General features: G+C 39.6%; 2 protein-coding genes across 17 annotated transcripts in view; both read left to right on the top strand.

Moving 5' to 3' along the window:
* The window catches only part of LOC141908869 (rap1 GTPase-activating protein 1-like), a 69322-nt gene extending 50015 nt beyond the window's left edge, over positions 1-19307 (top strand). For 12 of the 16 annotated variants that reach the window (XM_074799116.1, XM_074799113.1, XM_074799117.1 and 9 more), the window contains 17 exons: positions 155-244; positions 1077-1142; positions 6908-6994; positions 8656-8697; positions 9473-9682; positions 10658-10761; positions 11172-11304; positions 11407-11591; positions 11909-12089; positions 12900-13076; positions 14202-14288; positions 14395-14646; positions 14921-15006; positions 15362-15599; positions 15684-15786; positions 15864-15949; positions 16307-19307. In XM_074799116.1, the coding sequence (XP_074655217.1) occupies positions 155-244; positions 1077-1142; positions 6908-6994; positions 8656-8697; positions 9473-9682; positions 10658-10761; positions 11172-11304; positions 11407-11591; positions 11909-12089; positions 12900-13076; positions 14202-14288; positions 14395-14646; positions 14921-15006; positions 15362-15599; positions 15684-15786; positions 15864-15949; positions 16307-16459 (2280 nt within the window). In that variant the 3' untranslated portion in view covers positions 16460-19307. The remainder of the gene's footprint in view (positions 1-154; positions 245-1076; positions 1143-6907; positions 6995-8655; positions 8698-9472; positions 9683-10657; positions 10762-11171; positions 11305-11406; positions 11592-11908; positions 12090-12899; positions 13077-14201; positions 14289-14394; positions 14647-14920; positions 15007-15361; positions 15600-15683; positions 15787-15863; positions 15950-16306) is intronic. The other 4 variants (XM_074799111.1, XM_074799127.1, XM_074799115.1 and 1 more) reach the window with 3 other exon arrangements.
* A 2660-nt stretch (positions 19308-21967) lies between these two features.
* On the top strand, positions 21968-25480 carry LOC141908793 (alpha-tectorin-like). Its single transcript, XM_074799002.1, has 8 exons — positions 21968-22243; positions 22559-22866; positions 22954-23088; positions 23330-23724; positions 23840-24030; positions 24405-24712; positions 25113-25283; positions 25361-25480. Exons 1-8 carry the CDS (start codon positions 22011-22013, stop codon positions 25375-25377), a joined length of 1758 nt encoding a protein of 585 aa, XP_074655103.1. The 5' UTR covers positions 21968-22010; the 3' UTR covers positions 25378-25480.
* Positions 25481-26740: the final 1260 nt, after the last annotated feature.

The raw sequence follows: 26740 nt of genomic DNA, 5'->3' as shown, positions 1-26740 counted from the left end.
TCTAGCTGTCGATGATGGACGCTTCGGAGACATGAGACGTTATGATATATATGTACACGGCAGGCTCGTCGTCGTCGGAATACAGTTGTTCGGTCGTCATTTCGGCGCGTCGACAAAATAATGTGTACAAGCATCGAAATTTTCGTTTTTCCAGCAGCAAGAGCATCACGATTTCTTCGAGATATTGGCTCGGGTACAGAGCAATCGTCTAGACGACCAACGATTCGATATGAGTTCATTTCAGGTAAGGTTTTAACATTTCGTGTTCGTCCATATTCGAATATTGTGTACATGTGAAATATCCTGTCGATCAGATTCCTTAATTCCGGCCGTCTGGACGTAAGTAAGTGCGGGAATCTGCGGCGATGTAGCGCGTTGACCCTTTGACATTTTCATCGGCTGACGTGTCGAGACTAGACGGCTGCGATTCGTGTAGAACGGGGGCAACTGAAATAGAAAAAATAAGCTTTATATATCACCATTGAACTGACTGACTGGCAAAGAAACTAGCCTCGTGAGATGAGAAAAAGAGCAATAGATATTAAATCCGAGACGTGAATATTCTTCTGAATATCTGATTCAACCGGATCTGTCTTCAGAGGACACTATCCAGCTAAGCCTGCCGTAATTTCAAATCGATAGTTGCGCAGTGCGCGTCATTTCATGCGATGAAATTTATATTACGTCTCGCGCATAATGGGGAACACTGGTAGAATATTTGTCTTGATATCGGCGCTTGTTTACTCCGCTTCTCTCGACCAGTATGTACCAAATATTTCGATGCCGATGATCTTCGCTCGCCGAGTATAACAAGCGGATCAAGTTATACCACGCGACCAACCGTCTTGGCACGAAGAAAATTGTAGGGGCACTTAAGTAGAAGGCTTTGCTTCGCGCGGTCGGAAGTGGTGCTTCGTGAAATTCTCCGATATTTCTATGGGCATTATAGTTTCAGACCAAAAGAAAATGTTTGTGATAGAAATATTAGAGAATTTTACGAAGCGCCATACGATATATATGACATCGAAATACTAGAAACGATTTGAAATTTGTGAATTATTTTGTTTGTCTCTTAGTCACTGCCTTCGTTGAAGACCCGTGTTCAACCATCGCCTACAATAACCAAATCACGCGCCGATTCTGTAAGTTTCGCATTTCAGGAAGATATTTTATTCCAGGAACTATATATACATAGATTATACAGATTCTAAATATTCGAATGCTAGCTATCCACTCTCGTGTGAACTGCTTCAAGAATCTGAGCATGCATGCAATCATAATCCGTTTCTCGCATCCATGTTGCATGAATGATCTCAATAAGCCCGTTATAAGCCACATTCACTTACGCTTGTGGTATATATTATATCATCAACGAGACCATGTACTTCTTGTACCGAGGACATAGTTTGGGCCGATGGAGATCCAATTCAAATCAGTTTATATTATTCGCCTGCACAGTACAGTAAAGAGGATGAATACTGCATGTACTGCATTGGGACATCCAGTGTATTGTTTTGAACGGGAAAGTTTAATCTGCCTGAAATATTTCAATCCCGGCATGTGTGAGTATTTCTATTAAGGGGGCTCGGATTCGCATAAGTCACTTTTTTACTTCTCTGGGTCTCCTGTATTTTCATTTACTCTATATTGTAAAGCCCAACGCACACGGCAAAACATTTGTTTCGCCGAAACAGAAAACACGTTTTTCAGAAAACGTTTTTTGCTTGTGAAAAAACGTTTTTCAGTTCGGCGTTTTTTGTTTTGCCTCCCCCGCACACGGCATAACAAAAAACATCGAAAACGTTTTTTCGGTGCCGTGTGCGTTGGGCTTAAAGCAACTCATACGAAATCCTGTCAATTTCCCTATCATATAAATGTAATTTTGAAATGTAAAGCAAATTCATTAATTCATACACAGGTATTCATTGCATACTTGCGAGTCTTCAAAGCCTTTGATTTTCCGGGATCTGTAAGTAGTTATAATGCCGAGTGCAAATACATTTTTCAAAAATATATTTTTGATGACGGTTTACTAGACAAGTCAATGAACTGGCAATTGATTCGGCCTCATCTTTAAAAGCCGTTTGCGTTTGTCATCGATCGGTGATCCAATCAACAAGAAATATATCGATCAGTGTATAGCGAGGCACAAAATAGGATGACAAAACATGATTTGATTAAGGCGTAGAAGGCGCGTAGAAGGCGTCGACCTTGTCATATATCAGCTCATTTTATGTTACTTGTTGGCAAAAGAATACTTGATGCATGTCTTTATAATGGCAATCCTCGAACTGTTACTAGCCGCAACGGATTGACAGGCCTGTTGAATTTTCATTGCAATAGGAAAGTCAGTTAGCGTTTTGGCGGTTTCGTTTCTGCATATCATAATACTACTTGAATCATACGGCCCACCGTGTCACCGTTTTTCGCTGAATGACCTCAATCCCAGAACTGTGATCGGGTTTGGGTATATGACGATGTTCAATATTCTTGATTCTTTTTTTATTCGACTTAAGATTCGACGATTCGTCTTTCATTGCTCAACATCGGCAATTTTTCCTCGAGGTTTAAATAGATTCGGTTGTTTTTGTTCGTCAATACGGTCGTTGCCATTCAACCAGCCAATTATACGGCGTAAGCTTCTCATTCAGCGTTTCATAATTTTGTCTCGTTTTTTTTTCCAGTTGAGTCTGACTGATCAGATTTAACAAGCCCAAAAACAAGCTCATTAGCCGACGACGCGCGTATCGAGTCTCCGATTTCAGAAAATGAAAACTGGCTTTAAATTTGAAGAAATACCCAAGCGCGAATAATACGGAGAGAAACGCGCGCGCAAAGCGATTACACTCGCGAAATCGCGAAAGAATAAATCCTGACAAATGCTGATAAGATTTGAGTTTAATCCCCGCGTTACTTGAACCTTGATTACACTTACTTCGAGTTTAAACCCTGTCATCATTCTTTCTTATTATTCATCATTTTCCGATCGTCTGTGCGGAGAAGAAGAATCGATTTTAATCGTCATTTATTTCGGGAGTAGCGTTTGTTTTTCCGATTTAGAAGTAATGATGGTTTTTTTTCTGGCGGCATATTAAGATCGTACGCCATCTTTGTCTTCCTAAACAGGTTAGAAATAAGGTAAAAATCCCCTAGGTAAAAAGCAACCGCAATTCTTCAAAGTTGGTAAAATCCCCCACCTTTTGAATGGAGTGCATAGAATGATAGATCTTACGATCAATCTATTCAAATTGATATTCTAGATTTATTCATATCTTTTACGGTGTAAATCCATGGACTCTAAAAACGATTCGTTTTAGATGGTATAACATAGGAATATCATGAGCATTGTACTGAGGTAGTTAGTGTACAATTTGAATTGAAATATATACTTAGCTAATACTTAATGTTCTCACGGCTTGATCACAAGTTAAAAAGAGTTCATCGCACAGTTCAAATAGACTGTTTTAGTCGCCATTCACGAAAAGGCCTAGCTAGGTGGTTGCCAACACGCTTGCCTTTCTAAACATTACGCCAATTACTTTCTAAAAGCCTTTGCGTGTAGTGAAAAGACGATATCCACTGCAGCCAATTTCCTTGTAACCAAAGATTCACTTAGGCATATCGCAGCAAAAAGATCGCAGCTCAGCAAGCCGAATGGCAAAAATTTGAAATCATCCGTACATGAAAGGCGATCGTTTTGATTTGTTTAGCGAATTGGGACGTCATCAACGAAATCCGTTGAGATATTTCATCGCTATTTGCTTTTGATAGATCATTTTGAAGTGGGTTTCGATTCTCGATATGAGGATTGCAGGCCCAATCAAGATGATACTTGGATTTTATACTCGAATTAGCTTCTATATGTATATAAGAGTGCACTTGTCATACAATTACGTTTCGCTAATTGCCTCAGTCCAGTTAAGCAACTAGATATTAATTATATGTAATTGTCTGCCAGCTGTACATAGCTATACATTAAAACAATTAATCTGCCACCTGCGAAAGAATTGCTCAGCACTCGGCACGCCTGCTCCAAACTGTGAAACAAGCAATGTCATTAAATCCGCAATTCAAGCAATTAATACAAGTTAGCAGGGGTTATTACAAGGCTTTCGTTTTAACAGTATACCGGGGCATGCGATGTTATTATGTACAGTTACTTCGGGGGCGATGTTGAATCTGTATAGAGACGAGGCAGCCTGATCCGAGTCTATGTTATTATTTCAATCTGCGAGCTCAGTACTGTATACACAAGATGAGTCGTCGACAGCTGATCAGGCGACGATCATCCGGGAATATACGAGATTTCATCTTTCGCGTCGTGGTGGTAAGTGACACACGTCAGACCGAGCCCGTAGCCTCTGAAAGGGGCGTTCTTAAAGTATAAAAAGGGCACTTTTTACATGTTCTGTATCACCGGAAAGCGAGCAACGCAGATGCGACGCCCAGTCTGATAGTAGATTGTTCGTGCTGGGGTCTGGGGGTCTAAGATGCATTCTCCGGGCGAGCATCTGGTGAATATTCTGCTCATACTCAAACTTGGTCACTGGCCCAAATCTATCGTCAATGAATTTCATGGCATGCATGTGGATAAAACATTTATGTTTCTGGTGACATCAGAAAAATAAATGTTTATCTTCCAATTTATTATTGATTGATCGGATCTGATGAGATGAAAAAATAATGGACACAACAAAACACAATTCATCGATTAACTTGGTTGAAATCGATTAGTAACAAATTTGGATCCAAACAATTTCTCTACTAAAATTATGAAGGTCACTTTCGAAAAAAATGGGAGTTTTTCGACGAACACCCACCTCATGATACGGGCTTGTAGACTAAAGTCCGTATAGTCCGACGAAGAGGAAATTATGACCCCTGATGGACGCGTGCTAGGGATTGTATAACAAACAAGCACTAATCCGCGACCTTTCGATGGAATTTCACCGACAAATCGGCCGTGTTTTTTTATTCGTGTGGCGTCGCATTTATCACGCCGGCATCTTAGATTCGGTGACGGAGCGTTAACTCCGAGATATCCTGACAATGATTAAATGCCATTCTATTAGTCGGCGCGTTCTGTCAGCGGCCCGCTATCAGAGTGGTCGGTAATGGGTTCAGTACGCGAAGACGTTACTTCTACAATTTAATGATGATGTAATCAATGCAAGAGTCAAAATTTTGAATTGCGGTTGAGTGGACGCGATAAGTCGTGTGTACAGCTACCGAAAATGCAAATGGCGGCACGAGTGGTTCAATTTGTTACGCCTTTGCAAGTGTCAGGAATTGCATTTTACCACAATGGCGGCAATCAACTGGGGCAAATAGACTGGATCTCAGGTCATACGGAAAATGCATCTATCGATTGGTCGCGGGCTCTAGCATCCGTATATTAAACATCGAACTATCGAGAAAAAAAACGACCGACATCTCTCTTCTGAGCTTGCGAAACATCGCCTCATGAAATTACCCTGCTTAAAACTAGACGAACGTACTTTGTGATATCGAACTAACCTATTTAGGTTGGCTTCCTTTAGTATTTGGTTATCGCGTCTGAATACGTGTCGTGATATTTAACTGGCCAAATCAGGTGTATATAACGTCATCAGCAGGAGAATCTGTATTGACGTATGCCGACAAAATGTTGCCGTGCATGCAGCAGGCGTGCAGGGTTTTTATTTGGCTTCATCGCATGTAAAATAATCAGATTGGACTCGAGAGAGGGAGCGCGAAGCCTTGTGAGATTTCCTCATATGATTATTGGTGTCAGTCGGCGCAATTCTAGGCTTGTAATTTTTTTTTTACCGTGGTTATTTTATATGCGCGTTTATTGAGTTACTCCAGGGACAGACGACATCGGTGTGACATCATGTATTGTTTCCAATGTTTCGGGAATAATATAGGGGAATCATCCGTTCGTGCTAGCGTTTCCCTACTTTCGCGTTTATAGAATGGAAACTACAGTTTTGTTGCGCAGTTTTAAATCTTAGACTATTTCCCATGGTAGAATAGCCCGTACACTCTGACGTGGAGAACAGATAAGTTTAAAACCCGCTCTATACAGAATTTAAAACTGATTGAACTTTCTCTCCATGACGATGGTCTCTAGCGAGAGTTCGAAACGTCGTGTATTTTGATTTCAATTCTTGATGAATAAAATTCGTTTTTAATCTTTTGAATTCTGTAGTGGGTTGTAAATATATTATACTACCCCACTTAGGTTCTACAAGCCGATTTTAAGTTTTAAGTTAACTATTCGGTCAGCATCCCACGAGTTTTCTGTACAATGTTAAAATCGTAGTCTATAAATGACAACCACCCAAAATGTCCTCGAGCCTTATGCCTTTCAAGAAAAAAGAAAACTACGATTAATTAATTCAATGTAAGATAAAACTGCATATACAGCTCGAGGTGACCATTAACGGGTACTGTGACAATAAAAAGGAATCCAAAGCAATTTATCATTGTTATTGAAAATCAAGAGTCGGGCGTGATAGCGACTGAGTTTGATGAATTAAATCCGACACCAATGAATAATGAGCAGGCTGTATTTTTTTTCTCGAGGGCGAATAATCTACCCGACGTTTTGGAAACTGTTCTCATGATACGCGTAGAGATCTTCGCCGGTACCGTCGTCCTTATGTATTACCAATCACGTTAACGATTGTCCCTATACCACCTTGTAAACATCTGATTACGGAATTATAAAAATAAGTGCCAATCCTATTGCGAATTATAGTCGTTTGAATTGTATGTTCCTGGTTCTTATTTTATATTCTCCTGGTGACGCTGCCGGCAATTTATTGTCTGTCTGAATAGAATAGATTTTTACGTTTTCTCGCGGTCTATATATATATATATATATATGTAATATAACATGGCTATATCGATTCGTATTTTGTAGCAGACAGACATATTCGAAGCGATTGCCAGGTTACAAGGTCCAGGACGAAGGCTTGAAGACCAGCGCTGCGAGATGCCAAGTCCGAAGGTTTGTACGACGAATAACTCGGTTTTGTTGTTATGTGAAATTTAGATCCGAAATTGACGAATGCGACCCTAGACACCGATTACTGTATTTGACATAGCAAGCACTTTTCCTTCCTAACGTTTTTGTCATATTTCACATAACTGATTGTCATGGTAAACGCGATAAGAGGCACGTGAACACGCGTCATTTCAAATATCGGCACCGGAAATTTCGTGTAGCAGAGGGTTTTTCCGCCGTGACACTAATGAAGTTAGTGTCCGAGAGACCGATGATTGAATCTGAAATTGTTTTCTCAAACCGAACTTCTAGAAGTCGGTCCGAGAGACTGATTATTGAAACTGAAATTGTTTTCTCAAACCGAGCTTCTAGAAAATGATCATATATCTCTAAGAATCCGATGGGGAATGTATTTACTTCTATTTACTATTTAGATATAATGAGCACGATATTACAAAAGATTGATTAGTTTACAATTAGGCCTATATAGTTACAAGATGGCCTTTAAACATAGAACATACCTCAAGCATACATTCAAATTTCAAAGGCATGAAAGCCTGGTCTTTTTAGGAAATATACCGGGAGGTAACGTGGCCCTGGTTTGTAAAAGTGGGGCCTATGGGGTTCCCTGCGATTAGAAAATTACATTTAACTAACTCAGCCGCGATGAGAGTTAGCTAGATTCGCTTCAATCAAAAACTCACCGCGGGGCTTTCGTAGAATTTTTGGCGAGTATTGCCATCCATCCCCCTGGAGATCAGTAACAGCAATTCTCATGAAAACCGCGATGATCAGTAATACATCCGAATGAAGAATTTCAGATGCATTACACTGACACACTGCTGCGGAGTAGATCATTAAAGAACCATCGTTTTCATTACTAATTACTCGCTGAAGTAATTACTCGATTGATGAAACAAATATATCCGAAGGGGCTCTCAATGGCTTTTAAACATGTTGCGCACCTGGGGGATCCTCGATTGCCACAGGTTGAATCCTAGATTACTGCGATCGCCTTTTCGTAGTTAGTCGACTGGTGGTTGGAGCCATTTTCCGGACTAGTAGTGCCGACTAACTGACAATCGGTTTCATTTAGTTAGACTACAATTGACTAACTCAGATAACTGAAGTTTGCCCTCGATGCCCAAAAGCTAAAAATATAGGCGAATGATGGTGAAATATCACCGAAAGTCGGTTTTATATATGACATATGTACATTGCGTGTATATGGAGATGTTCGGAGTTACTTGAATATTCTGCTGTCATTGATTACAAGGGTTTAGGAATGGTCTCTCATTGTGACATGGGATCAGTAACACATGACTGCGCTAACAATATATCTGACGCCTGCTAAGACGGTCGTGTCTAGCATTCATGTAGATACGGAGAAAATTGCATTAGCACCCAACAGAGAGAATCCTACCTTACCTTCGGTTCGATGTCCGGTATCATGTCCGGCACGTACAGAATCGAAATCAGCCAACTGATAATTAGCACTCATTTTAGAATCATGTTAACGACACATTTACCTAATCACAGGGCGCGATCGAGTTGGTGACCTATCCGCACTATTATTGCACATATTTTGGTTTCGAAGCCGTTGACTTCCTAAACGTACTTGATAATTTTGATAAAAGCACGAATGGATTTTCTATCTATTTTAGTTGAAGCATGCTCATTATATAGACATCAATCCGGTTGATGAGGTAAATATATATTATAGATATTTCTCATTTCTATTAGTACTTAAATATCGTGTTGTCTGTTGAATATCCTAATTAGTTTTTTTTCGATTAATTGATTTATCAAACAAAAGTGTAAATCTATGATGTTGACCTCAAATGAATCTGTCACGTTTTGTAATCGGATGAAATCTTACAGGGCCGTACTCTAGCATTTGAATGTTGAGGGGCAGTGAAACCCGAAAAAAGCCAGTTAAAAGTCGAAAGTTTTCCCTAAATCAAAAAAAAGCCTTTTAGGCGTGTAATAAAATGCTTGTCAGTCCCAAGTGAAGGATTCTACATTAAATTTTTATTTGATATAAGAATGATATTTGCAACTGATAAGTGCAACTGCCCCCGCTATGTACGGCCCTGGTTTGTGGTGCTTCGCCCCTCAGGCTTGAAGGATCTTGTGTTCCTAAATATGATATCTAAAAAACTAGGCAATGAGTAGTGTATGCCATAATTGCTTATAAGTCGAATGAATGTAATAGTTTTGAATTCGGCTAAAATGAAATGATAGGCCTACCTTGTTTCTCCTAATCTGCCGGGGTCACTTTGGTAAACTGCGATAAAACTTTTAATCAGTTCATTTCTACAACTGCCGGGTCTGTTATGGTTTGTTGATCGTGTTTTGAAAAGAATAATGTACTGGGAAGAAACTTTAAAGCTTAGCAGAAAAGAGAAACAAGATTTTTCTAGCCCTATGAATAATAATTGATATTTCGAATGAATTTGGTTATGATTTCTGACGTTATAGATTCTACAATTACCGGGACCGTTTCCGATGATCGTCAACCCGGCGCAAGGCGGTTACTGGGTCGATGGGATCAACCACGAAAATCGAAGCGACACGTCTTCGATTACTGATACAGAAGTCAATAAACACCTGACTACCAACAGTCTGACGAAATGTAAACTAGAGGTCGATGAAACGGCTCAGTGTTACAGGAAATACTTCTACGGGAAGGTTTGTGTTCGCTCGCACCTGCTGCCCTGGAGTAGATGCGTAGTTTCTTCTTCAGAGTTTTTTTTATTTCCTTCATAAAAAAACCTTTATTTTTCTTAAACTTCTCGTTGAAGTGAATTCCACCCGGTCAATTGTGTTAAAGTATCTGAAAAGTATTTCGGTTTAATTATTCGCGTAGAAATATGAAAAACCTTAAAATAGGGATTGACCTTGCTATTTATTTGATCGGTAGATTTCGTTTGATTTTATGATTTGGAGTCCCTTACAAACCCACCAACCAGCCGGGAATGAAACAGCGGGTTTGATTCTGAAATCGGAAATCGAAGTTTTAATTTTGACACTTCAATACGAAATGGTCACCGAGTCGCTCTAAACCACGCGTTCAGAAATGAGTTCTTTGTATAACTATACGAATTCAAATTCCATAGTTGTATCAAAATTGATTAATATTCAATGTAGAGAAAATAAAATTAATTCATTCGTTCGTCCGTCCGTCCGTTCATTCAGTCGGAAAGTCGACTGTGATTTGTCGGGAAAGAGACCAATATCATTTTATATAATATTTCATGTGGCAGCTGATGAAATTTCGTAACTCATTTTGTGTCACGCGTATTTGCCTCGGCGATCGTTTGCTTTTACGCCATAATAACCATTTCGAAATGCACCCGAAGCACGTATTGGGTGCTGCGTGAAAATTGATGTGCAAACACCGAGGCGATGCCAATAAACCACGTTTTCTCATCGCCGACGACCGGCGGCGAGTTTATCAATATCAATATCGATAAAATGTCCGCAGGGACTCGAACTTCACTCGAGGCCAATTAATTAGCGTATTTGCCCGGGACCAAATTTCAACAGTCATTGTCGTCCCTCGTAAATGACGTCTCGACGAGGACGCAAAAAAACTGTAACCTTTGACGAATATACCACTGGTTGCTGTATCATTCATCGTGTATTTTTTTCTATCCTGAACAGGACCATTTCAATTTCTATGGTTTGGACGACCAACTCGGTGCTTTAGTGCTATCGGTTAAATACGAAACGATATCGTCACAAGAGACTGCTAGGATAATTCTAAGGTATGGCCGACGTAGTTTGATGGAGATTGAAGATGAATCTATCAATTAATATTGGCTCTCGGGCTTGAAGCTTGAGATCCTTATTTTCGTACTGTTTGTCATTCAGCTACTTAGCTTCGTTGATAGCGGGTCGATCTTGGTCAAACTTTAGTACAATGTTACAATTATGGGGTCTAGTTAGTTGTGCAATGCAAAAAAACATGAGCGCAGTGCATCACCTAGTGGCAGAACTAGACACTAAAAACCGATTTTCAGTGACATGACCTCATAACTGAGGAACGGGGTCGAAATTCAAAAAGTTGTCTCGACAAACTTTAGCCATTGGCCCTAGAACCGCCGTCGCCTACGGCTCGTATCAATTTATATTATCAATTATATTTTATTTAGCGAATAATTTGTTCTTACTATAGATCAAAAACAAGTACTACCCATGACATCATCAAAACTTCCACCCTGTCGGACATGCCAAATCCAAGTCGGATAGCTAAGAAACTTAACGAAAGTATATCTACTGAGAAATTTCACCCGGTGCTATTTTCGAAGGTAGGGAATCAATAGAAAGACTCAAAATTAACTATGATATCTTAACTTGTTACATCGGTTTTTGATAGAATGGAAATGAGCTGACCGAATTTTTTTTTGCAGGGAACTGAAATGATATTGAACTACGATGAACATGTATTGACGAACACGTTTAAATTCGGAGTCATTTATCAACAATTCGGACAGACGAAAGAGGAACAGTTATTCAGCAATCAGGGCCACAGCAACGAAATGGAAGAGTTTCTCGATTTGCTCGGGAATAAAGTAGACTTGAAGGACTTTAACGGGTAAGCTGTCTTTCACAGGGAGTTACATAGGCTAATTAGACTTGCTATCACAAAAAGTTATCATTTTGTTCGGTAAGTCGAGATGATACACAATAACCGTGTAAGATACGAGAGAGTCCTACAATAATTCAGCCAAAAGATGTAAAGTTCTTGAATAGAAGTGTATATTTGAGGAACTTCTATTTATCCCTAGTTTGTCGTCGTTTGTAATTGCTTAATTTGTGTAATTCGTTTTTAGTTTAACATTCTTTGGGGGGCACCTTGGCCCAGCAATAAGGCAGTTGATAATTGTATCAATCTATCTTTGTATATCACAGATTTCGGGGTGGTTTAGATACTGTCCACGGTCAAACCGGTGCGCAGTCTGTGTACACGACGTTTAAAGATCGCGAAGTGATGTTCCACGTATCAACTATGCTTCCATACACGGACGGTGACGCTCAACAGTTACAACGAAAAAGACACATCGGCAACGACATCGTGGCTATTATATTCCAGGTAAGTCTTCAAATTGGATGGACGCCATTAATTAACGTATGACAGGCGATGGATGGTGGTGACATATCGCTGGATAAATATATCCTTGAAAATAATTGATGCTTTGTAGCGATCTGTCCATCTTCGCAAACATCCTTTAATGAAGTAATGAAACGCGCATAATCAAATTACCCTTTGAGTGGGCTTGCGTGATAAGGAGAATCATCGCGGCTAAGATGCTAACGGTTCTCCGTACAAAAGCCGACACATAAGGCGGTTTTATATGGCGGTGCAAACGAGTGCATTGTCAATTCCTCGATGCGCTATTTTATCATTTTCGCAGTAGTTCAAAAAGGGAACCGATTTTTCTTGTTGATAAACGAACTTGACATTTTCTATGAAATCAAGGGCTCCATCTTATAAAGAGAATCCCACGATAATGGCAATAAAGTCCGAAAATGTTTCCTTGAGCTAGTAGTTTATTCAACGTTTCTAATAGTCATCTTCAAGAATTTTGTTTGATGACTAAGCAAACTATTAGGATATAGTAGAAACGTTGAATAAACTTCTTGCTCAAGGAAACATTTTCAGACTTAATGTTTTCGTCATTATTGTAGGATTCCCTTTATATTATCGTCACAACACGGACATAGTATCTTATTAATGGGGCTCCATCATCTATCACTCAACCCTTATAACCCTATAAATGTGACGATCAGGATCATATACGAGCGCAGTGTATTGTTTATTGTTATATTCAGATGACGTGCTTATCTGACGTTTTTCAGTCAATTTAACCGACGCTTCTGCGCTGTACTTCTATACTTGCAGGAAGAGAATACTCCTTTCGTACCGAATATGATCGCGTCTCATTTCCTACACGCTTACATCGTTATTCAACCGATCAAATCCGAATCGGACGAAACGTTGTACAAGGTATCGGTGACCGCTAGGGACGACGTGCCGTTCTTCGGCCCGACGCTTCCCAGCCCTGCCATCTTCAAAAAGGTATGATATGATATTTGTATTTATGAATTATTATGGGTTGTCCATTAAAGACATCCACACAAAATTGCTAAATTTGGACTCCTCCCCACAAATGCCCACATTGGACTAACCCCCCTCCCCTTGTCCATCGGACAAAAAAGCAATTAAAGATATCGGATATCCAGTCATGCACGATAATGTTTTTTTCCCATTCACTGAATTATTTATCATACACTCTGGACTACAGTTTGTTATTCCAAAAATTATCTTGAAAACATATACAGGAATTAAACAGGAAGAAAAAGGGTGTCCACATCCAAACACCCCCAGCCCTCAACCTTGGACGTCTTATATGCACAGCCCCTCGGCACTTATTAAATGGTACATTCACTTCGAACTACAAAATACGTTCTATGTTGGGATTTTCATGTCTCAAATTATCTCAATACGAAAACTTGATCGAAGTCTTTTCGAATCAGCTATCAATCATTTCATATCCACTTATGTTATAATCCGGTCGGGTGAGAACATAATGACTGAATATTGTGAACAAAGAAAAACAAAGAAGACCCCCGTGTCACTGAATTATAATGGGCGATGTATCACATTTCTTGATGCCTGATCGTTTAGTTAATGTGTATCCTAGCGATGTGAATCTTATGAATTATTACCGGTTATATCCATTTCATTCTCGGAAGTGACGTCGATAACGGCGTCGGTGTCGCTTTTTTAAATTCTCCGCGTAAAACTGCCGCATCTCGGGGGCTTCGTTTGTTTTGCGTACGAAATACATATATCGATGCATTTCGCAAGGCGTTAATTGGAAATAAATGCAACTTCTCCTCAAATCAATAGCGTATATTGGTTTGCAATATTTAGCTTGTGGCCGAGTTAGCGGTAATCGAGTTATCGAAGGCTCTCCTGCGCGTTCTTATCTTTCCCTAATGTAGGTACTTCAACGACGTGCTTCTAGGCAATTATCAGCGCGACAATTCCGCACCTGAGTTCCAATATCGCTCGTAGCGTTCACTAGGAAAAAAAGGAAGAGATAATCAGCGGTATCGCTGCGCGCGTAAACAGCTTCTTTTATTTGACACCTGTTTGTGCGTTGAGTAATTTCTTTGCATTGTTTTTTTGCCGTTTTAGGGCGCCGCCTTCCGCGATTTTCTACTGACTAAGTTGATCAATGCGGAAAATGCTTGCTACAAAGCAGAAAAATTCGCCAAGTTATCGGTAAGTAGAATAAACTTTCGTATTCACTCATTTTTGAGTGGTTTCGGCGTAAGATTATGTAGAATCGGATAATTAACTGGTATGCGCTTTCTATTTATTCGTACAGGAGCGAACACGGGCCGCGTTATTAGAGGCACTACACCAAGACTTACAGCGTCTAAATCTGCAAATGTTCGGCATTTCAACGCTGGACCCGAAATCGGAGGGATCGAATAGTTTTTTGGAATCGGTCAAAAAAGCGTTGGGCAGTCGGGGCCGAAGTCCGGGTTCTTTGGATTCATCGATATCGAGTAAACGAAGTAACGGACTCGTGTCTCCGTTACCAACTGTTGGAGAGGATGAGAAAACTCCAACTCCGGTAAGTGCACTGCTAGAATTTTGATTCTAAATTTCCACTTGTGTACTTCGAAAATTCTTTAAAATCGTCCGCCGATCACACAACTTTATCTGTACTTCGATTTCCGATTTCAAAATCAAACCCCCTTTTCACTTCGCTTATAAGGAGCGCCAAATCAAACGAAATCTACCAATCAAATAAGTAACAGAGTCAATCCCCAAATTTGTGATTCATGAATGTACACTATATGAAGAGACTGTCGAAATGCTAAAGATTTTTACGGAACGAATTTCAGATGAAGAAACATTTAAGAGGTAAAAATGCAATGAGACACAACGCAACTGTGGCTTCATTTGACAGACGAGATTCAAGCGAAAAGAGGTAAATGATCATGTAGATTTCTTATTCTTATCTGGATGTGATTTGGCTATCGGGCTGTTCAACTATTGCGTCACCATCGTATTGTCGAGTTACTTTGCCCAGACCATAGTTTGGGCATGGACTCTAAAACGAACATCGTTTCTAGAGTGCATGGTTTGGGTAAACGTACACTCTTATGATGAACCCTGTAACCTGAGAGCTGTACCAGATGTTCCAACTTTCCGCAGAGACCTTTTTATCCACAAGAGCTCACCAGCGCCTTTGAACATTGTTACCAGTGAAACAGGCGCTCTATAGATGACAATTTTGATTCGATTTTTGATTTGATGAACCATGCATGTATTATCATTAACAGCCGCAGTTTGACAGAGAGTCATAGTACCGGAAGCATAACTCAATCGTCATATAAAACGTGTAGTCCACCGCCTAGTCCGATGTCGAGTCCGGGCAGCGTCAACGAGAAGACGAGAATTTTGAGTCCTGCCAACAATAGCTCCGGAACGCCGTCAAGAAGTAGCAGTTTCAACAGTCTCGACGAATGTGCTGCTGAACAACTATATACTCAAGAACACGAGGATTCCGATACTGGAATGGTAAGAAAATCGTACGAATTTGAACCGGAAAGTTTCATCGCTCAAACATGTATACTAGAAAATAAGTTTTTTTTTCGTTTTCAGGAAAGCATGTCTTCTGCTGAAACACCGAGTACTCACAAATTTTTGTCATTGTCAAATAGTTTTAGTGAGGATGTTGGATTGGTACTCATGGCTGATCACGATGGTAAGTTATTCTGAATGTACGTGTCTGGAAAGAGGTTCGTCATCGGTGACGTTTTATATCTAATTTCTTGTTCACAGATACTGCTCAAAAACAGGTCGATATCTATAAACAAGAAAATACGAAGTTAAAGACTGAAAAACTAGAGTTACTCAAACAAAACAAGGTAAGTCGAATACATCAAACGAATAATACTTGAATAAATGAATTGTCATTTTTTGACGGAGCTTCATCACTGTAATGAAGCAGATATATCTAAGACATTGTAACTATATTGAATGAAAAGGTTGCTATTATAAGATGTGGTAATAAACTTTATCTTTGGTGGTAAAATCACCTGAAGCCACGATATCAGAGTTTCAGCGAATTTGTCTTTAATGTAATTCGAATATCAAATAAGACGAGATGGAGTTTGCGGTCTTTAAAATGTGAAATGTGAACCCAGTGCATTGATGGTTGATGCGTCGCGAACAAAGCTTTCTTTCGTTAAGTCTGAAATGCGATCGATTTCCTTTTTTTTCAGGCTCTGCAAAAAGAGATTAGGAGATTAAAAGAACTCGAGTTGAAGTTGTCGTGGGAATTAAAGGGCAGAGAAAAAGACATTCAACGCAAGGATGATGAAATACAAAGACTGCGAAACGCAATGATAGAGATAAGCCCAGAGGCTACCGTGTAGTAATATAGGGGAACTCCTACTGAAATTACGTTACACTTTGTAGTGCTCTCATCTTCTGAAATCTAATGGTGCTGGATATTAATTAATCAACGTTCGTTTTCTGAGTGATAGCAGAAAGTTGTTGTTGTTCACGTTGTTCATGTTGTTATTCTTGTTGCGTATGAAATTGAAATCGATCGTCTGACGATGGTTAAAAAAAGACTGTGAATTTATTTTCACTTGAAACTCGCTCTTTTTAACGGGCGTGTATCGGGAAATTTATTTTTCTAATCGGTCATCGGTGTTCGCCCGCGCGCTCTGGTGTGGATTTAGTGATGAGATGTGCTGATATTTCGAATGCCAATAAACAGATCTGAATTGAAACAAGACGAGTAACCTATTCTATGTGCCATGGATGGAGTTAAACATTCCATGTATTTAATATATATATAAATATATATATATAAATGTAGAAGTCTTGGCTAGGGGTGAATATTCTTGTACTTAAGCGGTATTTAAAGTGGGTTTTGACAACGTCTACTCGAAAGGGAGACTTTGTTGCAGAATTCCTGATCGTTTCATGTAATTGCGGTGTTAAAAGATATGGGTTGCGTTTTTCAAAGTAATTTTTTTTCCAGTGGATAGTACTTTTTACTTAAGGTATGAGCCACGTTTAGTTGAGATTGCAAAATGTCTTGTTTCGTGGCCTAATCTATGGTTTACACGAGGATGTCATTAACATTGCTATTAGAAATAGTAAATGAAATGAAATGAAATGAAAAATCGCACAATTCAGAGTAACTGCTAAACGATGTCCTTCTTGTGAGTGAAGGATTGAAAGGTTGATATCCGAGATGTACCACATAGACAGGTTCCTAACCCATAAAAACTGCTTATTCGTCCTTCCAAACGGTAAAATGTGATGTAAATAATAACCTGGACATGTTCACAAATTATTTTGTCTTCCGTAGAAAAACGCGTTTTTCAAGAGATCTCGTGAATATACGAAACAAAACATATTCGGGTATTTCGTGTTCAGCGATGAAAAATGTTGAATATTTACGTGTTATGTCGTTGGTCCCTCTGCATCCGATTTTCATGTGGATTAATAAATGGGGTTAAAGAAATGCAATCGACTATGAATTGATTTCACCGTTCTCGCGCGTTATGTTTGCTACAGGGCCCAATTATAAGACCAGGCTAAGCAGCACACGCTGGTCCTATTACTTTAAAACTAACTACATGTATAGGCTAACGAACTAGGCTTAGCGTTAAAGCTTAGGAGATGTTGGCGATAGAGGTGCCCCTGTTGTTTGCTACATACGGAATATAAAGCTTCCAAATGTGTGGCTTAATTCGATAATGCGACAGCCAAGCCAATATTGGTCCATTATCACATATACATCTGTACAGGTATAAACCAAACTTTTTCTTTAATGATGATGACTCGGTAACTAGTGTTATGCTGTTGAATTTGAGTTATCTATGAGAAATGTTCAGCTTCTCGTCAGGATTTTGTAGGCAAAGACGAAAGTATCAAGTGGTTCCCACTGATGAGAAAGTTAAGGATAACTTCTTGACGTGTATTTTGAATCAACCGGAATGTATTCGTTAACATGTTTTTCCTTCGATCATGTCTGGTTCCAGGCGGTGTCCTATAGCGATTAATTGCTCAATCATACAAAAACAAAACAAAATGTGATTAAAACAATCCTTCAATTTGTACAGAAAAAAAAAACGACAATAGTGATATTATAAATTTCAACTGCTATTTTGCTTCAAGACAAATCAAAAGGAAATTGTAAAGAAATCGATGTTATGTACATACTGTTATTTACGATGGGTTAGGGCTCGTTAACGATCGAAATGGTCGATTATGTTATTATGTTTCGGTATAATTTATGTAAATACAAACCGACGCTTGTTGTTTTAAACGCGGAACAGACACGGTTATCCTGGAACTTCTATGTGGCCACACTTTTATAGAGGAAGAATACAATTCTATAGCCGAGGGTCTATACGTAATGGCAAGAATAATGCTCAACCGCCATTATATTGACGAGCAAGAATTCTTCATTTTATACACACAATATGTCAGGAATGTTCTCTAACCAAGAAGAATGCTAGTCTCGAGAGTAGAATGCGTTTTACACCACAGCGAGCGTTTTTCTAGTTCGAGAATATTCATCGGCACTTTATACTCTTTTAGTTGAGACCGTATATTTCTGGTCGTTATGCGTTTAATTCTAGTTGTTACGCCACGTTGCATTTATGTGCCACTTGAGTGCAATCTTTCTTTTTGTGCGCGAGGAAATCGTCGCCATTTTTGTGTTCAAAACTGCAATTCCTGGACGGTGCTTCGGCGATTGTAATTTTGCGCTATTGGTCGAACGAGATGACACGCGCTAAATTACTTATTACCGTGTATATAGTTTCAAAGCAAAACAGACGACTGACTTGAAATATACGTCAGCTCATTTGAATACGGTTATTTAAACAAGAAAATTACTTTCGATTCGGACGATTGTTTTCACCGCCAATTTTGACTAATAAAGTATTCGATTGAATTGAAACAGTTTTGCGCTCGTGAATTCTCGTAGACGCAGAGATTATCCTATATTTGATAAAAATAGAAGGAATTGTACAATGATATTACATTTTTTCAGGTTGGGCATTACAACGATATCCTTCGTTTGCAAAATGTTCAATATAGAACGAATCCATTATTTTATTTTTCTTTTTGTAAAAATCGAATACGTGTGTACGGAACTGCGAAAGGTCGCTGGAAATTTGTTTGTGATATGTATATGACCCAAACGAAGTTATAAGACAAGATTATCCGATCGAGATATTGAAAATAAAAGATAAATGCATAATGAAAAATTACAGCCGTGGTTCTTTTTATATTTTGTCTCATTGAAAAAATCGACGGTGAAAAAATCCGGGCTGGTATCGTAGGGGCGGTAATTTAGTGCCTCGCGGTTAAGGCGAAATCGAGAGCTAGGGCAGTAACTTGTTATCGGGATTGGTCGACTATTTGCGAACTAAGAGGATTCGAATATCAGTCAGGAACTATATATAGTCCGGTTATGGTCGACGATACGACGTATGATTGCGCACGGTCGCTGCAGTTCGGACCCAGGAAGAAAGACACTCTAAACATTTGGATGGATATATGAAAGCTGTGGGTACTGGAGTGTGTAATGGGTAGTGTAGTGTGATCTGTGTGCATTTGTGGCCAGCACACAGATCACATTGTTCAATGGGGTTTGGTCCAGGACTCGCGAGATTTTCAACATGACTACCTACCACCCCTCATTATTATTGGAAAACTAAACGTTCGGCACTGACTAAAAATAAGTAATAACATTTTAGAAATGGCCAGAATTTTAACTTAGGTTCTATCTCATTTTTACTTTACAATTGCGATTGGTATAATTTTTTTTAAAACGGCCGTTAAGGCTTCATGTTTCGTCTGCAATTCACTGCAAATAGTTACGCAACTACGCGCATTTCAGTGTTTTTGGCAGCTGTACACTCAATCGGCACCGTTCGTGACTAGCTTCACTGCGGAATTATCATTAATTAACATCGCCATATCACATCATTAACTTATATTGTGCCTTAAAACCCTAACAGCCGAAATAATTGAAATGCACACACGATTTCTATCATTGAAAATTGAGAGAGTGGCCATGTTTGTATTTGCTGCTTCGCGTAAATCCCGCGCGGTGGCGCAACCGCGCGGAGTGGGGCCGATACGTCTAGTTCAAAGATGGTCGACACGGTGTAATGCATTACGAATGACTTATGGGGCGTTCGGTCATTAGCTCCGACCACTAGTCAACTAACTATACGAAAAGCCGATGCGCGCCCAGGACGAACTTCGGTTTTCGTAGTTAGCCTCGACTAGTGGTCAGAACTAATAATCGAATGCACCATAGTTCTGTCGTACGCATTTCACAGTGTCGGCAATCTTGGAACTAGGTCTGAACTACAGCGACCGTGCGCAATCTCATGGTCGACCGTTTCCGAACTTAAGTTCCGACCATCTGACATTCAGTTTCACTTAGTTCGACTAAAGTCGACTAAGAGCGCCGACAACCAATATTCGCCCAGGCGGATTTTGTCACCCCGAGAAAACCGTTCCTGTACAATATGTACCTAAACTATTTCTACCTAAAGAAATTGAAGACGGACGTATCACATCGTTTCTCTTGAACTTCGAACGACTTACATAGAAGTAGTCCACTCCTCTCCCACTACTAGATTCAAGCAGATTATCAAGAACAATTTTAGAAATCAATCAGTACTTGAACTCAAATTATCAAATATATGCCGAAAGCGTTTTTAATGGCACAGTCATCTATTTATGAACGAGGCCAATTTATCAATTAATCAGTCCAAAAGCGAGTTGAATGATAATTGCTCAAATTTGAAAAAGAAACTGATATATTATTGAGAGTTAAAAAGTGATGAAATAATTAGGACAATTGACCGCTGTCACATTTAAACGAGACTTACGTTAGCGTAAGTGCATTCTAATTAGCTCATTTAAAATATTCGATTGCATCTCACCGGCGTAATTGAAATCAAGTCTCGGTTGACCTCTTTCATTTACCTACTAATTGATAGCCATCACGTATATATAATACAAAGTGGCCAGTCTTTCATATGTCACAAGACACCTCCAGCAACCGGTAAGAGTGAAAATATTACTTTTTTAAGCCGAAAACGGAGCAAGTTCAGGTGTTTGTTGAGTCTCTGAACAACTCGACAACGCTTTATCAATCACTAACCAGTATCCATCTCTAGGTTTCAAAATGGTGGCAAAAGTTTCATGTTTGCTGCTGCTACTGTTCGGCTTACCGGGTAAGTTTAAACGTATATATTTACTTCTTTCTCTTAGGATATGAGGTAGTGGTATTATCTGAATTATTAATCGATTTATGTTCATTTATTTCCGTTTGAGTCAGACTCAGGGATATGAGTTTGTTCATGAAATATTACAAAGATCTAAAAGCAAGAATTATGAACTTAAAAGTATTTCTTGTATGATGCATCTTTTCAGCTGTATTTTGTGCAATGAGGGATTGTATTTGCCACATGGCAGGTGACCCCCATTACGACACATTCGACAGACTGCATTACAACTTCATGGGTTTATGCAAATACACGCTTGTACGAACCAAGTCGACGGTCGCCGCTGCGTGTCGATTCGATGCTGAGGTTCGACTCGACGTTGATCTACGATTATCCCACAATAACAGGCGCGTGTCTTACACGAAAGTCATCGACTTCAAAATTCCGTCGAAAAACCTGAAGGTCAGGTTTTACATGGCCAACGGTGCAGTAGAGGTAAAACGATAAAACGATAAATATATATCTACGCCAAAATCTGAACCAGTTTGCTTCGTTGCCACTTGCAGTTCGAACAGTTCGAGTAACCAGTAAAATACGTTTTAATATATAAATGGGCTTTCGCATACAGGTAAATGGAAAACATGTACAGACTTCGATAAACGTGGGGGGTGTGGTGGTCTCAGCTACCTCGAGTAATCGCCGCGCTCAGATGGTCTGGGGCGAGTGTGGTATCTCGTACTACTGGGACGCCAGTTTCGATGGTGTAGGCGATCTACGCATGACGTGTTCCCGCTACATGAATAAAGTCGAAGGAATGTGCGGTAACATGGATAATAATCCGAGCAACGATTTCCAAGGTCACACTAACGACGCGGCCATTGGCAGCTATATTTCACAACACTTCATGATACAAGATGATACGGCACTTCAGAAATATCCCGGGTATGTTACAGCAATGATAATCATGACCATGATAATGGAAATAATGATAATTTTTATGAAGGATCATGATCATCTGAAATATTATCGACAATAATGTGAAAGGTGACACTCATACTACCCTATCATATAATCATCTACCTTATACCCGCGTTACAATCATACCTCCGGCATCCAAGTACTGCTCAGCTATCAACCTGAAGCGGGGTCGGGCAGAATTATGAAAATCGTATTGTACCCAATACGATGAATCAAATCGTATTTGATGCATACTAAGACTATATTTCTGTTTGGAATCATTTGAACGTATTTTCACAGATGCAAAGTCGGACACCCGGCTCCCGTTCCAACCGAACCTGCCAAACCGTTTTGCAAATCGCAAGCGACGCTGTCAACTTTGGATAAAATCTGCGGAGCTATAACGAGGCAATTCGGACAGTGTTACCAAACGAAAAAAGGCGAGCTCGAAGATTTCAAAAAAGATTGTATTTTCGACGGCTGTTTGGCGGAGGCACAAGTCCAAAGTATGAAGAGAGACGCGTGCTCTAAGGTCGCAGATGCAGTTCAATTTTGTAGCGAATCGAATTTCCATTTAACGGTCAATATAGCGGAGTGCGCGGCTATTGGTGCGTACATGAATTGAAAATTTCAAAATCCGAGAATCGTTACATCATCATTGTGTGGCAATGTTGTTTGTTGTTTTTTTTTCTCAGGAATTTCACTGGCGATTGTCATCAACCCTGGTAACAACCCACCAGCGAAAACATCCGCACAGGTGGTTAATGGAGACAAGCAGACTCACAACACACCCATGGCCCTCCCTCCTGTTGCTTTCTCCGACCAGGGATGTAAGTTTGAAATTCATTCTGTTCGAAAGTCTATTCAAATCACTAATAATGTTCATCTCTATCAATGGCGGATACAGGATCTTTCGCCTTGGGGGCGCCAGGCATAAAAACGGGGGCGCAAGCAAACTTGTTAAGATTTTCTCCATGATTTGAAGAAAATGTTCTGAAAATAGAGGGGGTGTGCCCATGAGTATGACCACTTATTCGTCGATGTTTTTCTTTATGAAAATATTTCATTTAGCTTGCGTCTGCGATATAGAAGGCGATCCGCATTACATTACGTATGATGAAGTTGAAATCGACTTCCAAGGAATCTGCAAGTACACCCTGAGCAAATCACTGCTCAAAAACGATCACTGCGCTTTCAACATCGAGGGTAAAAACGAACATCGCCCTGATCTCGTAGGAGACGGTGTAGAGGTGTCATTCCTTCGCATGCTCGACATTCAGATGTTTAACCAGAAAATCCGCTTCCTCCAAGACCAAAAATTCGAAATCAACGGCAAATCGCACGGCGTGTCCAAAACATACAGCGACCCAGCCGGTAATTTCGTGATCAAACCTACCGGTGACGATATAGTATTTGACGCTATGGGAAAGTGTAAATTGTACGTGAAATGGGATGGAATGTTCCAGGTATGTCCACGTTCTCATAACTGTGTATCGTAAACTTTTCCCTACGTTAAAAATGCATTTTCCATGATGAATGATGCCGTTGGCTTACTTTGATATTTCGAAATATTTCCATCAGGCAAAGATACGCGTTGATAAAGGCCGTTACAGCGGTCACATGTCCGGATTGTGCGGCAACTGTAACGCTAACAAAAACGACGATTGGTTATTGGCTGACCTCCACACGAACGTCAAAGGTCAACCGGATGCGGATATTAAGGTCGGAGATAGTTTCAAAGTGCACGATGACACTGCAACTGCTAAGCAAAAGTATGCAATGATAACGATTTATCATTTAAAAAGCGTTTTAACAATATCGTAAAGCTCAAAATCCCCACAAGTTCGTTTTACTGAAGCTGTGTTCGACTTTTAAACACTGAGAAATGAAAATTTGATTTATGACAATATAATTGAACATCTATATTGGAGACAAAATCTATGGCATTATTTATGGAAATCTCCTTTACATATATGAACTGCCGCCCTCTCTCCATATCTACCTCTCTCTCCCTCTGCCTCTCTCCCTCCCTCTCTCCCTCTCTTCATATCTACCTCTCTCCCCTCTGCCTCTTTGCCTATCTGCCTCTCTCTTTCTTTAATATTTTGAGTTCAAATTTATGAAAATATTTGTCTCGTTTCTCCAGCTGTGCCGTCGTTAAAACAAAGGTAAACACAGAATGCAAGAATAAGGGATTCGCAAAATTGATCAAAGGCTCCTCATTGTGTGGAATTATCAGCAATACACGCGGACATCTGGCAGCCTGCGCCAGTTCGAAGAAACTGGACGCGACTATCTACGAAAAGGACTGTTATTTCGATGCTTGTGCGGTCCAGGCAAAAGGAATGCAAAGTATGATGAGGGTCGCGTGTGAAGCTATCAAGACGTTTGTTGAAGATTGTGAAGGTCGCGGCGTTTCGCTGACCACGAACTGGCGTAACCAGCAACTTTGCAGTAAGTTTGTTTTATCAGTTTCAATTAAACGTGATCTTGCTATCTCATTGCCCTTAACATAAACCATACCCTTGCCTTAACTCTTATTCCACTATAGGCCCAACCCTCTTCACCATAAACCCTAATTTCTGCGGTTAAAAAAGCTGCCATTTTGTGTACCGGTGTACCAGTGTCACGTACGACCAAAATATTGAAAGACAGGATTTTTTAATTTAGAATTTTGATTTTTTTTCAATTCCTGGATTTTTATTCAAAAATTTGCTTTTTTCTTGAATGCCCCAGGCCTACGATTTCGTAGTTCTAGCTATCTTTTTGCTACCTATTAACTACATTTCATAAGCCGAATCACGAAAGACTGAAATCTGTCTCGTTCATTTTTCTTGCGGTTCTCTTCTTGCAGAGGAAACGTGTCCAGCGAACTCGGTGTATCGGGTTGAGGAATCGGGCTGCGTAGCAACTTGCGCCGACCCGCACGCCATCGCGGCAAACTGTGACATGGTCCATACGCAGGGCTGTGAATGCAAAAGTGGATTCGTTTATCATAACCATGCGTGTATACCAGTTAGCCAATGTACGTATAACAAACAGCGGCTGTGGAATTTTAACCAAATATTGTCGTAATTCAGCCACATAAATTCTATATTTCAGGTCCGAAGAGTGGGTAGACAACTCTAGTGATAGCTTCAATAAACAGATTTCTGATTTCTGTCGTTTCACTGTAGAAAATATCGCGTCAAATAAAGCCAGAATAATGAGAATATCATTTAATGACTAGTACTAATTTTTTGTTGTATTTCATTTCGTATTCCAAAAAATCAGAGATTATGCTAGATTGAAAACACTTGAACCTTAAATCACCCATTAAATCACTCAATGCAATGAAAGAATTGGAAATAAAAATAATTGAAATCATAAAAAAATAAATCAGAATAGGAAATAGACAGTATGATGTTTCAGCCTATGTATAGATGCCATCGTTACATCATACCGAAAGGCAACTAATCGAAAAATTCCTAAAAATGTATATTCACAATATAGATGATGAAATACCATGTAAATACCAAGTTATCATTTTTAGCCTTTAGATGCGCAAAAGCATTTGGCAAGGTTTTTATTTTCATTTGTTGAAAAATTAAACATGAATTTTTGGAAATATTAGGCTAGACAGACATTATTCAAGCATTCACATATAAAACAATGCTGCGTTTTTCAAAGCGGCGATAAGATGAGCCCTATCCAAGTAATAAATCGCTATACCAGTGATAGATATTTTCATCACTGGGATTGTGCGTTTTTCAAACTTGTGTTAACTTTATCATGGGATGAAATTAGCGTTCTACGATATTGGGGGATTACCGAATGTTGTAGGGTGTATCAATGGCAGCCTCGAATTAAACGGCCCGTTAGAATTAAACGGCCCGTTGTAAACGAAACTTTCAGTCGAATTGATACACAATATCCGTGTAAAGATGGAATATATGAGAGACTTCGTGGCTATAGTCTTTAGCCGAAACGTTGCTCAAATACGTATATAGATGTACACTTCTATTCAAAATTTGTTCATCTTACGCTGAATTATTGCGGGATTTCTCTTATTCAATTACTTATATTCATTGCAATCTAGCAATTACGACCTTCGCAATGGACCGGGAATTAAAAAAGAAAATAAACACATTTGATTAGTGTGTCAAACAGCCAGCGTAGGATGTAGTAGACTATTTCACTCAGGGGATGAATTGAAAAATTAATCCACGCTATTCTAGTCTCCGTTACGTGACCGCGTTGACACTTTGTTTGATCTGAGCAGACAAATCTCTAGAACTCCGGCGTTCGTTGATTAATTAACCCAATTAAATCATTAGTGCACCTGAACTTTTAGACATCGGTGTCGAAAATTGTCGAAAATTGTCCGTATAGTTTTTCACTTGAATGTGTTAGATAGACGACCATTTCACGCCAAGTGAAACGACGCGCAATAACGAAATCGATTAAATTACGCAGATTTCCGGGGTAATAAACCGCCCAAAA

The sequence above is a fragment of the Tubulanus polymorphus genome, chromosome 7 (assembly GCF_964204645.1).
Source record: "Tubulanus polymorphus chromosome 7, tnTubPoly1.2, whole genome shotgun sequence".
In the NCBI taxonomy this organism is placed as follows: Eukaryota; Metazoa; Nemertea; class Palaeonemertea; order Tubulaniformes; family Tubulanidae; genus Tubulanus; species Tubulanus polymorphus.
This window is presented reverse-complemented; position numbering and strand designations above follow the sequence as displayed.